This window comes from Ambystoma mexicanum, chromosome 6p (assembly GCF_040938575.1).
Source record: "Ambystoma mexicanum isolate Mex_15411 chromosome 6p, UKY_AmexF1_1, whole genome shotgun sequence".
NCBI classification, from domain to species: domain Eukaryota; kingdom Metazoa; phylum Chordata; class Amphibia; order Caudata; family Ambystomatidae; genus Ambystoma; species Ambystoma mexicanum.
In genome coordinates this window covers 276,021,593-276,038,726 of record NC_090935.1, presented here as the reverse complement: position 1 = coordinate 276,038,726, position 17,134 = coordinate 276,021,593, and the positions used below count along the sequence as shown (strand labels likewise).

General features: G+C 46.1%; 1 protein-coding gene across 5 annotated transcripts in view; it reads right to left on the bottom strand.

Annotated features, from left to right (window-relative positions):
* The window catches only part of POLI (DNA polymerase iota), a 668,492-nt gene that overhangs the window by 28,928 nt on the left and 622,430 nt on the right, over positions 1 to 17,134 (bottom strand). The window contains exon 10 of one of the 5 annotated variants that reach the window (XM_069626995.1): positions 11,998 to 12,325. The exons of the other annotated variants lie outside the window; for them this stretch is intronic. Coding sequence (XP_069483096.1) covers positions 12,167 to 12,325 — 159 coding nt within the window. The 3' untranslated portion in view covers positions 11,998 to 12,166. Of the gene's footprint in view, positions 1 to 11,997; positions 12,326 to 17,134 lie in introns of those variants that run through there. 5 annotated transcript variants of the gene reach the window in all.

The window sequence follows — 17,134 nt, the reverse complement described above, 5'->3', positions numbered from 1 at the left end:
TTCGCTAAAAGAAGCATTTACAAATTTGCACAGTGTGGCTATCAATAGGGGAGAGCATGATTTAATCACTATGGCATGACAGACATACCCCTTGAAAAGTGTGGGTTTAAGATTCTTTAAGATTAGTTGCAGTTCTGGTTCCAGAATGGGTTTGAAGTAAAACTGTTGTTGCACCAGTATATCTGTTGCGATCAAAGAACTCTTAGTGGTGGCAGCAATGTCCTACTAGATTAAATATTGGATTTAACTCTATTAAATTTACCGAACATTGCCTCCTGCATAGATTGGCACCAGGCAGCATCTTTAGTAACATCAGGTCTGTGCTGATATGGATGTTCTAGTTCACGTCAAATTTTAAAAAGTTCTGACTGCTGTATCAATCCTATCATCAAAATTCCTTTTTTTGCTACTATAACAGCTTCTTTAAAATGTTTAGCTGCCTTTTCATAGGCCTCCCTATCCTGCTCATTCTGCGAGGACTTCCATTTATAAAGGTGCTTAATGTCTGAGCTTTTAAGGATTTGTAGCTCTGAGGTGAACCAGGCATTCAACTGTCTCTCCATCACTCACTTTGTTCTTAGAGGTGGTATTGCATCGATAGCCTTCTGCATGATTTGCTGAAAGGCATCAACAATATCGTCAGCCTGTACCAGATGTTTGACTTTTTCATCCAATGGTTTCCCAAGAAGGCACCCTTAGGCAGAGATCCCTGCGCCAGCTGCACTCGGGCTCCCCGGATGCTGGGGAACGGGAGAAGAGGGGATGGCCATCATGAATGGCATGACTCTTGCTGGCCTGAGTGGCCATGTTATGGACACAGCGCTGGGTAGGTGGGAGACAAGATCTTGTGCTGCGGTGATGTTGGTGGGTGGGGGTGAGGTGGGATTGTGTGCTGGGGTGTTGGCGGTGGGATTGGGGGGGATTGTGTGTTGGGGTGTTGGTGGTGGGTGGGGGCAGAGGGGATGGAGTTTGAAAAAGATACATACAAATCTGTTGAACAAATAGCATGCGTGTACATTCATGACTGTGTTCTTGTGCTCTTTATTTACACTGTGCTGGTTTTGTACTAGGTCACGTCAACGTACTAAAAGTAATTGCGCCTCATTGCAAGTATAGCGGTAAGGCAACAACAGCACTGGTATCGCTACCTGCACTGTTGCTACCATACCGCCATACTAGGATTTCTACTTGCGGGTGCCCTTGCAGCCACCGGGCAGAACAGGATGGTAGCACCGATACCGTTATTAACGGTACCGGTGCTACCACCTCCCCATTCCCATTCAGCCCTATGGGGCCGAATGGGGATGGGCAGTCCTTTATTACCGGCACCCGCGAATGGGCAATTACCAGGTCCGCCAAAGTCGGCATGACCCGGTAATTTCCCATTCGCTGGTGCTGGAAAAAAATGGATCCCGGCGGCAACTGTGCCTGTACTACCAGCCTCATAATGAGGCCCATTGTCTATTAGCGTCTGTCCGGCCACTCTCCCTTCCTTCACTTCATCCCTGTGGGTGTCTGTCCTGGCTCTTGCCACATGGTCATCCTCTCCTTCTTCCTCTGGGTGTGGCCTGTCAGCGTCGGGGGTGGCGGGGTGGTAGGGGCACATTACTGTTCCGGCAAATGTTATGGAACATATTACACACCAAGACTATTTTCCCATACTTTGTCAGGGGCATACATCAGGGCCCCTCCATTGCAGTCTAGGCACCAGAATCGTGTCTTCAGGAGTCCAAAGGTGCGCTCTATGCATACGTGGGTCCGGCTGTGGGCATGGTTGTAGGCGGTCTCATGTGGTGTATGTGGGTCACATACAGGGATCATCAGCCATGCCAGCTGCGGGTATCCAGAGTCACCTGCATGGGGTGGAATACAGACATCAGTCATTTGTCTCATGCATGGGTCTGCAGTCTCAATGTATCTGGCAATTGTTAGCCGTGATCGTTCTTGTGTGCATCCGGCCCATGCAATGTGTATCTGTGATGGGTGTGCATCCTTTGTATATCATGACATGGAATACTTGTACTGTGTATGCACCCGGTCACTTTGTGGTGGGTGTTCTGTGGCGTGTCCTGGTTGGCTGCACATGGGCAGATGGCTGTGGCACGGGTGGAAATGCTGTTGGGTGCTGCTGTATGGATTTGCGCTGTGCCACCTTTAAGATGCATTGTGGTACATGTGGTCTGATATGTCATTGTAATGGCAGCAGTGTGTGTCCATCAACATGAGTGTGTGTCGCGATGTGTCTTAACATGTGCATGCACCCTTGGAAGCCCCCATCGATGGTGCAGGGGCAGCACGGGTGCTGCCAGTGCCTCCTCTTGACATGCAATGCTTCCTGTGGCTATCCCCCCTTTTTTTCATGTGCTGCAACATGCATACGTGGCAAGGTTTGTACTCGCCCACTATCCAGGTCTGTTGTCCTCTGTGCCTCCCCATGTATCCCCACAGTGTGCTGTTGTGTAGGACCATAGAGTCATGGGTGGATCCTGAGTAGCGGGCACAGCAGTGGGTTGTGATGAGGTCAGGGCCACAGGTCACCTGCACGTTCATGAAGTGGTAGTGCTTCCGGTTCCTGTATATGACCTTGTGGGCCTGTGGCGCCACCAATACGACATGGGTGCAGTTGATGGCTGGTATCACATTGGGCAATTGTTTCGGTGGCATAAAAGCGTGCCTTAATGTCATTGACCTGGGTCTGGGTGGTGGGCAGAGTGATGGGTTTGTTGACATGGCGCAGAAGGGCATCCAGTACCTGGCCCAGGACTGCGCTGAATGTTGACTGTGCTTGGTCATGGAGTGCTGGAAGGTGCCCATCCCCAGGAACTGCAGGACTGCCACCAGCTTCACCAGTGACTGTACGGATGTTAATCCTGCTCCCAATGTCTTCATGTATTGTGGCCAGCAGCTCAGTAATGATCTCCCTATCCAGGCGGTACTCAGTTACCAACTGTGTGTCACTTAGGGCCCAGGGTGATGGCGTGACCCTTGGGATGGGTGCTCACCTTGGTGGGGCTGTTCTCCTCCTCCTCATCGCACCCCCTCTGTACTCCCTGTGCCGTGGCCTGGTCGTCCTGCATCTCAAGGTCCAGGCGTAGCCTGAGCAGCTGCCTGTCTCAGATTGCAGCAAACAATGGCATCATGGTGTTGGGAGCAGTGTTTGTGGCCTGGGTGGGTCTTATATAGCCCTCTGGTGTGCATTGTGTTCACCTGTGGCTTGGTTTTTGGCACCTGGGTTCATTTACCTCCAGCTGGGGGTAATTCTATGCTGGATTAGCACCGGTGTTTGGCGCTAATACCGCTGCGCATGCACTTGTGATACGGCTGCATTTGGGCTTTGTGTTGTCATCGCTATTAGCGCCGGTAGTAATAGCGCTGGTATGCTTTGGGACCAGTGGTATTTGCGCCGAGTCGTGATCCAGCGGAGCGCTATTGGCAGCGCTAATACCGTTACCGCCGGATTTAAGGGCTACTGCCGAACTCGTGCTGAGGCCCAATGAGCCTAGGGCACAGTTCTATCCCATTGGGGGCTCAGTTCATGGCAGGGGCTTCTCAGAAGAAATTAGAGAGGGGTTTCTTGTGAGCTTAGCCACCAGAATGCTGGAGGATTCTGGACCGGAGGTATCACCCGACAGAGGCGTAGCCAGGATTGTCTACCAAGTGGGGACTGAAGCTAATGTAGTTGGGCCCACCACAGTGACATTAACATCTGTAAACTCCCATACAGCGCTGCTCAGTGGGCATTTACAGATTTTGGGTGGGCCTTGCCCGCTCAGACCCTACCCTGTCTACGTCTGTCACCCGATGACCTTTTCCCCAATGGAACAGCATTTGCTCCTGAAAGCACATGCCACTGTGGCATGTTTTCCAGAGGATGGGCACTAAGTTCTATTCCAGTGTTTTCCAGGCGAATGCATCTCCTGTCAAAGCTCAGTATATCCCCAGCCGGGTCAAGGTCCTTAAGATCAATTCTAATGGAGTCAAAAACATGTCCCCCTTGTTGGCAAATCCTGATACAGTTTACAATTTGCTCCCGGGTTATACATAAAAATCCCCTAACTACCCGGATCCAGTATGTGCATTTATTTAGGAGGGTTTCCCTATGCTCATGATGATTTGAGGCCAATTTGGGGACCTTATGTAAATATATTGCCCCCCCTGTCCAAGCTACTTTTGGTCTGCTGGATTTGGTGATGAGGAACATTGGAGCACACCACATCCTACTTACTACCTTGTCAAGTCAAGCTTTTGCCTTAAATACACCATCTGCCTTCAGGATAGGATTATTCATTTGTGGAGGTAGGGCAGTATATTGCGTGCTCTTGGTAGATTAATAGCCACTTGAGTCCACTGTCAGCTGGGGCCCTTGTGATGTTAGCTTTATTTCCGCTGGTGGGCCCCCTCCTGCCTTGGATGGTTCTGGTGTTACTAGGGCTAATTACAGACGGGATTAATCCTGCTTCCTCCTGGATATTTGGGACCCTTCTTCCACCCACTAAGGCACGAGGGGGACCCCCGTCCCTCTTGTCCACTCTCTTCCCAACCACTTCAGAGATAAAACTAGATTTTTTAAGAATAGGAGTTCAGATAACAGTGCTACATTGGCACACAATAGTCACTGGGGCATCAGACTCTTCAAGGATGCACTTTGTTACTTGCTCCCAGGGAGGTGATGGACCAAACAGGCTAGTTATTCTGCTGTCCAGCGCAACATCACCAATCACCCCGGTTGGCATGGCCATCGTCCGCTCTGCCATGTTTCCCCTGTTGTCAATTTTGGAATTTTCTCCACCCATCAGTGCCACCATAGGGAGGCCCTCTGGGCTGGGCGTTTGCTTAATAGAAACCAGAGGCTCGTTGGTATTGCCCGTTTTAGGTGAAATTGTGCACCCCCCTCTTTGTACAAGTGTCTTGGTGATAGCAGGGGGTTGCTGATCCTCCAGCGAGCACTGGCTGTGCAATAGTGCGTCGAAAGCTGCCGAAGTCACACAAGTGAGGGTGGGAGTTGGAGTGGAGATGACATCAAGAACATCAGCTTTCGCTGCGGTCACCGGCCCATCCACAATCAGATTCGGAGAGTGAGGGGGCTGCAGAGATGCCCCCACCAGGGCCTGATTGGACAGCAGGAATCTTTGTCCAAGCATCGATGGGCCAATCTCCCATGTGGAACACAACGTCGATACTGTTGTTGGGTAAGCATGTATGCTTAACAGCTAGAATTAAGTGAAGCAGACATATCTCCTGATCTTTACAAACTAACCCTATAAGAGTGAAACAAAAACTTTGGAGATACAATTGGATCTGCACCAGAAACCAATGTATGACGTACCAACACTTCCAGGAAGAGCAATTCCAGCAAAAAAGCTTACGTACTATAGAATCATACTTGGCCAAATTTCCATCGGCCAGATACAGACGTCTGTCTCTACGATTTCTACTCAAATTCTATGGCAAGACAGGAGGCTCATATTATGCATTACAATCTTTACTCTGAAACCACAGCAGCAAAGAAAAAAACTTTTACAAACAAAAAAGGTGTAAAAACAGAACTAAATAGAGTTCAATGTCAATGTAAGGGGTGTTCCCCAAACCATTGTGCAGGACAGGTCATGCCCTGCAAGAGACCAATGAGCAGGGACTCTCCCTTATATAAGTCCTTTACTCCAAACCCAACTCCTCTTTCTTTGCTGTTGACACCACAGCTAAGTCACTCCTTTCAGTTTTGTGTCTTGCATGTTGTCAGTAGAAATAAACCTTAATTTGTTACATTAAGGAAGAAAAATTGTGTACATGTAGCATTTATTGGTATTACATTTAATATATATTGGCCCTTTATTTTTTAAGGCATGTATCTGGCTTTGTATGGTGTTCCCAGGTACTGTTTATTTAACTTTGCAATGCTTGCGCTAGTTTGACTCTGGGTGTTAGGGGCCGTTATGCTTAAGCGTGTACTGTTTTTCTTTGCTTTTATCCCGTGCGCGCTGGTCTAAATGGAATCTTTGCTTCAGACCCGGCGCACATGGGTCTCTTTTATGTAAGTTTATGGGGTCTGACAGAAGCTGCTAATGCTTCGTGCCGACGCGCGCAAGCATTCTTCTTGGTGGTTTAATTTATGTTTATTTTATGTATTACGGGCGTCACGCGCAGGTCTGAATGAAGCTGCTAAAGCTTCAAGGCCGGCGTACGTGAGCCTCTCTTTTGTTTGTTTAGCCCTCAGTGTTTGTTGGGGCTTGCCGCCCTCCGTGTTCAGAAGGCCTGTATTGTGGGCTGCAGTGTTCTTTTGGAAAGCACAACCTCCAGTGGCTCAACTGCTAAGTGCTTGGTGTTCGAATGCTGGGGACCCGAGTTCTAATCCAATGTCCAGAACATCATGGGTATTTAGAAAAAATGTATATTTGGTTAAATTTACGTCTCCTTTTCCATTAAATTCCACCTGGGAATGCCAGGTGCTGCGGTCTCGCTCGGTCCCCTATGTTTTCCTTTCTTTTCTTTTTTCAAGCTTTATGTAGTGTAGCTTCTGCTGCACTCCAGTAGCAGGGTAGAGCGGCAGGTTTTACATGCTGGAAGGCCTGGGTTAGGTTTTTCGCGCCAGATCCGATACATGTTTTGTTTTTATATTTTGAAGCCAGGCTCTGTAGCACAGTCAGTAAGTGTTGTCACTTGTACCTGGAAGGTTCGGGGTTTGAACCAATCCTCCAACTTCAAAATTCTGAATGTGTTGTGAAAATAATTAAAATTTTAATTAGCATACCACCCAACCATGCAAAACCCGTACAGGGTTTCTAAAATGAAAACCGGGACGTCTGGTCGCCCTAGTTATGCGGGACAACTTGAGCCAGCCCAGTCCGGACTTTTCACTTTAACAAGATTAATTTTAATTACATTTTAAATAAGAATATTTTATAATATATATGTTTGGAACCCGCCCACTCAAGTGCCTGATGCGCTGCTAGTCTGCAGCCTTGTTTAAGCGCGGCATATGGCATAGAGGATTTCCTTCACTGTAGGTGTGCCATAAACCTGCTCGGTGGCAGGCTTTGCGTGTGTTCTTCTGCGAGGTGAACCCCTCGTGTACTGCTGGTTCCACACCCTGCTCGGGTGAGCAGTGGAGGTGCACTTGCTCAGTGTACTCTTACGCTAAACAATATATTTAAGCTGTGCCTGGAGCACATTTACGTTTTCAGGGTTGCCAGTAGCCCGGATAGCTCAGTAAGCATCAGCTTCTATAAGCGGCCGGGGTTCGGACCCCTGTTGGGGCGTAACTATATTGTTTTATATTATTTTATTTATTTATTTATTAGGTACTTTAAAGAAAAGAGTGTGTGGAGGTGGTGTAAACAAACCCATAGGGGGGGTTGTACCTTCCTCTCTAGCCATCACTCAGGTGTTAACCTTCGTCTTTTAGTTAAATTTTGTCTCCCTTTACATTAGTTAGTTGCAGGACAACTCAGTCAGTTTCCTTAGGCATTTCTTTCCCCAATAACAATTGCTCCACCCAGTACCTGTGTTGATTAAGTTGTAGAATTTTCTCTCGACATGAGGAGGAGAAAATTACACTATGTCCCTATTGAGGGTGCAGGACTTGATGTGCAAATGGGGTTTAGCTGCTCGGCAACCCAAAGTTAGAGGGTGGAGTGTTTCCCTTACTATTTGTCCCAATATGACATTCATTATACAATTTGGAATATTGGTCGGGACAAGGTGAGCTCACGGGTAACGGTTCAGTTTGTGTTGCAAGGCAACGTTGAGCAACCGTGTTCTGACTTGGATGGAGTGTTTGGAAACACTTGCTGGTATCAGAGGGACGGGTTACCAAATATTAACTTTCTGGTGCCCGCCCCATGGTTTTCCGCCCAAGGCTTGGCCTGTTTTTCAGCTAATCGTCTAGCGGTGTGTTACAATTTATCCTCTGCTCGAAGAGTACAAGCAGGTTTCTGTACCCTCAAGACAGTTGTGTAGTTTCTTTCATTATATATTTTTCCTACAGTGCAGCAAATATAGTGCTTGCTTTCAAATCTGTGCAGAGCCTACTGATGCAGGTTCCTAATTTTGGAAGGGCCTAAATCAGTCTTTCATCCTGTTGAGATCGATAAGTGAACACCTCACACCACACACCGTTGGTAGTAATGATGAGCAGCACTCGTATACCTGAGGGTTCGTAGCACTATATAAATGCTATTTTGCTATGGGCAATGTGCTTAATTTTTTCCTTCCCCTGATCCCCAGAGTGGCCAGTCAGCCTTACATGCATACGGAGGCCCGGCATCAGTGTTTGAAGGGATAGTGGTCCCAGTATTCCTTCACAACCTGTCAATTACGGTGCACGATAATTATCCCAAATTTCTTCCCCCCCCCATTCATCTCCCCGCCACCCTTCGGGGGGATTGCATCATAATGTTCCACCTCTTGGAGTAACACCTGATGGTTTCCATTTGGAGTTCTGGCTCATGACCAGTGCACAACTCGCACTGGACATTTCCCTCCCGTCAGGTTACTTTCCTTTGCACCAATTTCCTGGTATTTCACTAAGTTAAGCGAGCCCCCTTCCACAGGCATGGGGGTTGGTTAGAAGTGCAAGAGTGTATTTATTTTAAAGGTGTAAAGCAGGGCTTTAGTATGGTCCTCAAGGTAGCCTTCTTCTGGGTTGCAAGGTTTTCCTTATATAAGTGGAGGAGGTTTTATCTCCTCCTATGGGAAGGCACAAAATCCCTCAGGGGCTAGAGGGGTCTGGGAGTGCTCCTCATCTTCCATCCAAGTTTTTTGCGGCCCTCTATCACAGGGCGTTCCAACGTCTCTACATTAACCATCTCAGTAGGTGTCTGTCAGTGCGATTGCCAGAGGGCTGGGATATATATGTAGTTAATGACTTGGTTCTACTAGTCACCTGCACTTGGATTGTTTGCAATAAGGTGCCAGCCCAGGGTGCTGGCGGTTTCAAGATTCTTCAGATTTGCTAAAATAGAGGTTAGTCCCCTTCTGATAAACAACTGCATTTTAACTGTTTAGTGATCTGTTTCTTTGCAGTTTAGAATCTTTATTAAGACTATGGAATTTAGTGGGTCCTCCTTCGGTTAGTTTATGATCCTCTAGGGGATTTATCAACCATGGGGGAGGGGATAAGGTCCAAGCACCTGGCACATCTTCAAAGGGATTCAGGTATCACTATAATGGTAGCGATTGGATGTAAGATACGTCTTTTTTCTTGCCAAGTTCGGTCTCTTAAGGGTCAGGTTTTGTAAATATCTTCCTTTTGTCATGGTAGCAGAGTCCTTCTTCAAGAGCTCAGGAGGTCAGAGGGTCTCCGTCTTGGCGGTTTGGCAGGTTTAACTCTTCCTGGTGTTTCAAGGATTTTTTTGGGAATATCTCTTTGTCATCAGGGTCCCCTGGTGGGTCTTTTCTTAGTCCGGATGTTATTTAGCGCTAGCTGCTGGGTAACAGGTGGGGTCCCTCTCTTCCATTCTGCTTCTGCCTCCAGAAGACTTACCTGTCTTAGTATACACATATGTCTGGGGACAATGGTGTGTTAAGGACAGGGCTTGCAGTACACTGTTTTTGTGTACACAAGGCCCCAGGACTACTGCAGGCCTATTGCTTTTCAGCTCCACTCGAGCTAGGTCTTCCTATAACATGTTAATAAAATGTCCTTTCACTCCCGCTTTACCTTTTATGAAGATTGCCTTTCCCACTCGGTTTCCAGTGTAGTTATGTAACATCTCCTGTTTCTAATACGATATCTTCCGTTAACGCATGGGATGGAGCCTCTAAAGCTTTCACACCCTGGGGGGTATTTTTCTTTATCTACAGGAGAGCTAAGTGTTTAACTTCTTTTGTTTGCCATCTAGGTTTCCAAAAGATGGTATGAATTTAAGTGTTTTAAATGTTTGATTGGACAACTGAGTAGTTTATTACTCCTATGTTTTTTTCTAACCTATTAGTATAGGAAGACTTTGTTCAGTGTTTACCCCTCCCTCTTTTTAACCAGTTGGTTTTGGTGGCCTGTGAGGAACGCTGGAATTGGCGCATCTTCCCAGTTTGTTTCTGGCAGTGGATTTGGCTATGCCTTATAAGACAGTTATTCAGGCAGCCTAGCCTTGGGCAATACTCTTGCGTTCAGTTGATTGATCAAATGAAAACATTTAAAACACTTTCTTCTCCTATTATTTTTATTGCATTGTCACTATTGTATTGATCATGTTGTACTACTGGGATGCAAGGGCTTCAAACGTGCATAATATGAGCCTCCGGTCTTGACATAGAATGACTAATCCCCCACACTACCGTGAGAAGGGGGTTTAGATTCTATTAAAGACAAGGAGGCAAGTATTATCCCCCCCACCCACACTTGATAAGATATGGCAGTTGTGGCACGTTTATACACAGGTGTTTCAAGAGAGAACATTCTTTGGTTTGTTGTTCTTCCCATCCACCCACCCTTCTTTGCTTGTTGTTCTTACAGCTACGAGCTGAGGTTCTGCTCAGGAATGTGTCTCACAGTTACAAGATGTGTAGAGTGTGTGATACGAGAGCTTCGCTGGATTTGTCTTCATCATCTGACCTGTGCAGTGAACGTCTGGTTCAAGACAGCTACAGAAAGAGCAGTTGGGTTTGGAGTAAAGGACTTGTATAAGGGAGGGTCCCTGCTCATTTGTCTCTTGCAGGGCATGACCTGTCCTCCATGATGGATTGGGGAACCCCCCTTACATTGACAATGAACTCTATTCAGTTCTGGTTTTACAACTTTTTTGTTTGTAAAAGTTGTTTTCTTTGCTGCTGTGGTTTCAGAGTAAAGATTGTAATGCAGAATACTCGCCTCCTTATCTTTAATAGAATCTAAACCCGCTTCTCACGTTAGTTTGCGGGATTAGTCATTGTGGCCAACTAGATAATTCTTAGCAAACTGTAGAGAAATCTTGAAGAATGAAAATAGATGTAGATATTGCTGGGATAATGAACAGCGGGAGACCCTTAGACATTTGTTTACTAGCAGTCACAAGCTATTACTGAAACGGAAAAATGTATTTTCAACAATTTTTCAAAAACGATTGATCGTCACATATGAGTCACTGTGGAACAGACTATTCAACTCGGAGCAGACACCTGTTAAAATTGCAATTGTAAACTTTCTTATATCTCTTAACTTAGATTAATTTTATGTTATAAATCATGCAAAGGACTCCTCATTGTCTGAGATTTTAGAAGATTACTGCAATGGGATAATCAATTGTTTTCTTGATTTACTATCTGGTTTCTGATTGCACAATGCTTTTGTTCATGTTTGGTTTTAATGATGATTTGTAAATAGTGTAATAATATTTGTTTTATCTTTTGTAAACTATTGAAAGGTTGATTTTGTTTTCAACTATATCAATACAAAAATAATTAAATCCTTGGTGTTTTGTGCAATGTATCTCTCCCACCCAGGGGTCTAAACTAAAAAGGGGCATGAAATGATCCAAGGTACTGGTGAGCTTCCCCCAAAGATTTTGTTGAATTATTGCAGTTGCTCTTAGTGACACGTGACGAGGTCACAGTGGATGAAGAGTGCATTTTCCTTTTTACTAACAAAATGTACCTTTTAGGTATAGGTGCGGGTGCAGGAGCATGTGTTTCAAGTAAAATGGGAGTTAGCACGATGACACACAAGGAGCACACCAGCGTTCCAATAATGCTCGTTTAAAATGAGCTTACGTTTTGGGAGCCACTATGCAGAACCAGCCCGTACCATTTACAGTTAATGCCAATTGGGGCTGTGTGCTTGATCTCTGCCGCCCGCTTTGAGTAGATTAAATGCTGCAACAGGTAGAGGGCAGGTGGGAGTGATTAAAACCCTCCTCCAAGACGTGAACGCAGCCTCTCCCTGCTGCAGGGCTGCTCTTGTCTGCTCTTCGCGGCCGAGTTAATACTGTCCAATAGCTAATCCCCCACACTAACGTGAGATGGGGGTTTAGATTCTATTAAAGACAAGGAGGCGATTATTATGCATTACAATCTTTACTCTGAAACCACAGCAGCAAAGAAAAAAACTTTTACAAACAAAAAAAGTTGAAATAACAGAACTAAATAGAGTTCAGTGTCAATGTAAGGGGAGCTCCCCAATCCATCATGGCGGACAGGTCATGCCCTGCAGGGGACCAATGAGCAGGGACCCTTCCTTATATAAGTCCATTACTCAAATCCCAACCCCTCTTTCTGTAGCTGACTTCAACCAGACGTCCACTGCACCGATCAGATGATAAACGATGAAGGCAAATCCAGCGAAGCTCTCGTACTGCGCATTCCATAACTTGTAACTGCGAGCCACCCTCCTGATCAGAACCTCAACCCGTAGCTGTAAAAACAAGCAAGAAGGGTGGGTGGATGGGAAAAACAATAAACCAAAGAATGTTCTCTCTTGAACCATCTGTGCACATACGTGTCCAAACTGTCATATCATATTATATCCAGGGTGGGTGGGTGGGATAATAATCGCCTCCTTGTCTTTAATAGAATCTAAACCCCCATCTCACGTTAGTGTGGGGGATTAGCTATTCTATGACAAGACAGGAGGCTCATATTATGCAAGTTCAAAGCCCTTGCATCCCATTAGTACAACATAATCAATACAATAGACAATGTGATAAAATAATAGGAAAGAATGTTTTAAACGCTTTCATTAAATCAATCAGCTGACTGCAAGAGAATTGCCCAAGACTAGGCTGCCCCAAAAACCAACTTAAAAGGCATAGCCAAATCCACTGTAAGAAAAAACAGGAAGATGTGCTAATTCCAGCGACCCAACCAGCCACCAAACCAACTGGTTAAAAGAAGGGGAAAACATTGAACAAAGCTATCCTATACTTAACAGGTTAGGAAAAAACCCCCTTCTGAAATAAAACGCATCTGTTGTCCAGTCAAACATTAAAACAGTCAAGCTCACACCCTCTTTGGGAACCTGGATAGCAAACCAAAGAAAGAAGCACCCAGCTCTACTGGAGATAAAGAAAGTACCCCATAGGGGTGAAAGGTTTGTAGGGCTCCCTCCCATGCGTTAAAGGAAGATATTGTAGTAGCAACAGCGCATGTCCCATAATTACACTGGGAAAACCAAGTGGGAGTAAAAGGTAATTTAATAATTTGTAAGAGGACGACCCATCCTGAGCGGAGCAGAAAACAATAGACTAACCCCCAATGTCTTAAGACATATGTGTATACTAAGGAAGGAAGACTTCTGGAGACAGAAGCAGAATTGAAGAGAGAGGGCCACACCTGAGAAGCTGAACCTGTCAAACCGTCAACACGGAGACCCACAGACCTCCCGCGTTCACTAAAAGGACTCTGCTACCATGACAAAAGGCAGATATTTACCCACCTGACCCCTAAGAGGCCAAACATTGCAAGGAGAAAAAGTATTTTACAACCAATCGTTCCCATCATATTGATATGTAAACTCCTTTGTATATATGCCCGGTGCTTGAACCTTGTTCTCTCCTCTCTGGGTGATAAAACCCCTAGAGGATCAAAAAACTAACCGAAGGAGAACTCCTAAAATCCAAAGTCTTAGCAAGACTGTAACTGCAAAGAACCGATCGCTAAGCAGTTAAACTGAAGTTGCACACCAGAAGAGGTCTAACCTCTATTTCAACTAAATTGAAGACCCCTGAAGCTCACAGCACCCTGAGCTGGCGTCGTATTGCAAAACAAACTCTTGTGAAAACCCAAAAGGTCCACCTGCCCTGCAGGTGACCAGGAGAAACCAGTCATTAACTAAATATATATATCCCAGCCCACTGGGAATCGCACTGACAGACACCTTCTGATAGTTAATGTAGAGACGCTGGAACGCATCTTGATAGAGGGTCATAATAATCTGATGGGAGATTAGTATCACTCCCAGACCCCACTATCCCACCGAGGGATATTGAGATTACCCAAAGGAGGAGGACCCTCCCCCCATATCCAAGGGAAAAACCCCATGCAACCCCAGAAGAAGGCTACCCTGAGGACCATATTAAAGCCATGCTGTACCCCGCTAAGAGAAAACTAAATACACGCTTGTACTTCAGCCAACCCTTGACCGTGGACGGGTCTCCCTTAGTTTAAAGAAATATCAGGAAGTAGAACTCTGGGATAACTATCAATGCCCCGTAAATGACAGGTTGTGTAAAAACCCTGGGACCACAGACCCCTCAAACCCTGAGGTCCGAGTTTCTGAATCCGTGAGAGGCTGACTGGCCACTAAGGGAATCAGGGGAAGGAAAAACAAGCACTACAACGAACAGAGTGTGGTGCGAGGTGTTCACTTATCGATCACAGCAGGATAAAAGACTGATTTAGACCCTTCCCAATTAGGGACCTGTATCCATACGGTCAGCACGGATGTGAAAACTCCATTCTATCCACTGCACTGTAGAAAATAAAATATGTCTATATATATATATAAATATATATATATACCCAATGAAAGAGGTTAATCAACGCTCTTGAGGGTACCGAAGCCTGCTTGAACTCCTCGAGCAGAGGAGAAATTGCAACACCTGTTAGACGGCTAGCTGAACCACAGGCCAAGCCTTGGGAGGAAATCCCTGGGCAGGCGCCATAAAATCATTATTTGGCAATTCGTCTGTTAGATAGCATCAAGTGCTTCCCAACACTTCCTCCAAGTAGAACCTGGTTGCTGAACTTGCCATGCCACACAACTGAACAGTTCCTCTCGAGCTGACCGTGTCTCCACCAAAAGTTCCAATAGAATAATGAATGTCCAAGGGACCAATAGTAAGGGAAACACATCCCCATAAAGAGAGCTTCAAGCCCTGCAGACCTCAAAAGAGGCATAACGCAACCTGTTTTCTTCCTCCTGTTAGGAGAAAATAGTGCAGCTTAATAAGCACAGGTATTGGGTGGAGCAATTGAAATCGGGAAAACAAAACCTAAGGAAAGGACTGAGTTGTCCTGAAACTAACCAAGGTAAAGGGCAACAGAATTTTAACTAAAAAGGCGACGGTGAACACCAGCGGTTAGAGAGGAAGTTACAACCTCCCACATGGGTCTGTATACAACAACCTCCACACACTCTTTTCTTTAAAGTACTTAATACATAAATAAATATATAACATGTCAAAGCAGAGGGGTACGCCCTCACAGGGGTCTGGACCCCCAGCCCTTATAGAAGCTGATACTTGCTGAGCTATGCGGGCTACTGAGCATTCTGAACATGCAAATGTGTTCCAGTCATCACTTAAACCTAGTGGTTATCCAAAGTGCACTGAGTAAGTGCGTCTCAACTGCTCACCCTAGCAGGGTGTGGCAACCAGCAGTACACGAGGGAGTTCCTCGCAGTAGAAAACCAGGCAAAGCCTGAAAACCAAGCAGGTTATGGCGTGCTTACGGAAAGACAATGACCTCTGCCGTATGCAGCACTGAAACAAAGTTGCCATCCTTAAGGGAGGAAAACACTGAGCAAGTGCACCTCCAACTGCGATCAACAGTACACGAGGGGGTAACCTCGCATTAGCACTCAGGCAGAACCTGAACCCGAGCAGGTTATGGCACAGCAACAGCCATATGCAGCACGCAACAAAGTTGCCGACTGTAAGCGAGGAATACACTGAGCACGTGTACCTCAAATTGACCACCACAGCAGGGTGTGGAACCAGCAGTATACGAGGGGCCACCTCGCAGCAAAAAAACACAGGTAAAACCTGCCACCGAGCAGGTGACGGTACCCTTCCAGGGAGAATATTGACATCTGCTCCCAGCCGCACGTAAACAAAAAACAGCCAAGTTTAAGGGAGGAGTACACGGAGCCAATATACCTGAAACCGCGAACCACAGCAGGGTGTGGAAAACCAGCAGTAGGCGAGGGGTAACCTCGCAACAGAACTCAGGCAGAATCTGAAACCGACATAGGGTATCGCCCCTACAGTGAAGGCAAATCACCCATGCCCTGAGTAGCACTGAAATAAATAAATAAAAGCAGCAGAATGGCAGCGTATGAGGCTCTTCAATAGGCGAACTGGCGCAAATATAGGCTGAAAGTATCAATTAAAACAGCACATAAAATATCTATTTTTAAAATATATAAATACACACATGTCAATACAAATAATAAGAAAGGTATAAATGCACATCCATATGTGTACACTGCCAATGGCGGCAGCGAACCCAGGTCCTCTGCATGGAAAAACCATTAACCTTCCCTTTGAGCTATGTCGCCTGTGCGCTGCAACAGAAGCCTTTCTGAACCATAAACACAAAATATATATATATATATACTAAAGAATAAAAGCACAAAACCAAGAAAACATGGCGTTTCAATGTAAGAGAGGGGACAGCAGCACGTAGGGGAAATGCTCATGAAAGAGCTCCACCAACGAAATGAGGGCCTAGGGAACTGCCTCCCAGCTGGGTCCCATCATGCATGCACCTCAATCCAAACGCGAGCAGCGTCTAAAAAAAAAAACGCACACGCGAAGCGTTTAAATTTGGCATTTAAATATATCGCTTTTACGATTGGAAGGAGGAAAGGAACTTGGCCCTTCCGGGATTCGAACCAGTGTCAGCAGGCTCTGCACCCATGGCAAAGCGGGCGCTCTACTCGCTGCGCCACCTTAACATCCGTGGGAAGGGAAAAACGAAAGCATTAGGAGCCGCATTGGAGACGTGACGTGACACGCGTCGGTAAGAAGCTGAGCTTCTAAAACAGACGGCGCGTGTCACCAACCAAGCATGTGTGCAATGCGCGCTGCCTCCGGGGACTGAAGGCAGCCGCACACGGAAAACCAGCCTTCCCTGAAGGGAAGAAATACAATGCACACGTGGGCAATGCGCGCGACTTCAGGCCGCGCCAAAATAAACAACTAAACAAACTTTCCTTGAGGGGAAAGAAAGAGAAGCATTTTTCCAGGGACCCGTGGGCAAGGCGCGCTGGCTCCCTGGACTGGCCGCATGAAGATAAACAAACTTCCCCTGAGGGCAATAAATTCCACATGTCGCCGCCTGAGTTTAATGAGCAGGCGAAGCGACTGCAATTATCAGCGCTATAAATCACTTAATACATAAAGTAACAGAAAATAACATTGTAAGCTCCATAAATTCCACACAAAGGTAAGAACTAGGAGGAGTAACTTAGCTGTGGATTTCAGCAGCAAAGAAAGAGGGG